Here is a 518-nt window from a genome sequence, read left to right on the forward strand (position 1 = left end):
TTTTTCACCCGTTCTTCGAACGGCATGGACATCCCAGATCCAATTTCATTTCTAAACAGATTTGGCATAAAACAGAGATCCGTAGTCCAAGTTATGTCCCGTCAAAGTATGCTCAAAAACCAAATTTTTCATAAAAACCACAAAGTGCCATTTTCAAAACAAGCCATTTCCAACTCTTTTCAAAATCAATCAAAACATGCCATTTTCATCCCTTTTCTTTGAAATCAATCAAAATATATAAATTTCAACATCAAGCCTCCTCAACTCACACATTGACACTTTACCACAATTTACAAAATCACTATCTCATCATTTTAACCCACTTCACCCAAGTGGCTCAAACTCAAACATATTGACATATCATATACTCTTCCTCATGCCAATTCTCAACAACACCAAATTCTAATAAATCATTATTGTACACAATCAATATCATACTCACCATCAACTTGGTTCAACCCACAATTCAACCATAACCAATCATCAAGCATATATCACAACATGCATATTTCTCATAC

The 518-nt window shown here is 34.2% G+C and overlaps 1 protein-coding gene across 1 annotated transcript in view; it reads right to left on the bottom strand.

Annotated features, from left to right (window-relative positions):
• LOC127745566 (uncharacterized) overlaps positions 1-26 on the bottom strand; it is a 4957-nt gene extending 4931 nt beyond the window's left edge. The window contains exon 1 of the mRNA XM_052258386.1: positions 9-26. Within this exon, the coding sequence (XP_052114346.1) occupies positions 9-26 (18 nt within the window). The remainder of the gene's footprint in view (positions 1-8) is intronic.
• Positions 27-518: the final 492 nt, after the last annotated feature.

This window comes from Arachis duranensis, chromosome 3 (genome assembly GCF_000817695.3).
Source record: "Arachis duranensis cultivar V14167 chromosome 3, aradu.V14167.gnm2.J7QH, whole genome shotgun sequence".
Taxonomy (NCBI): Eukaryota; Viridiplantae; Streptophyta; class Magnoliopsida; order Fabales; family Fabaceae; genus Arachis; species Arachis duranensis.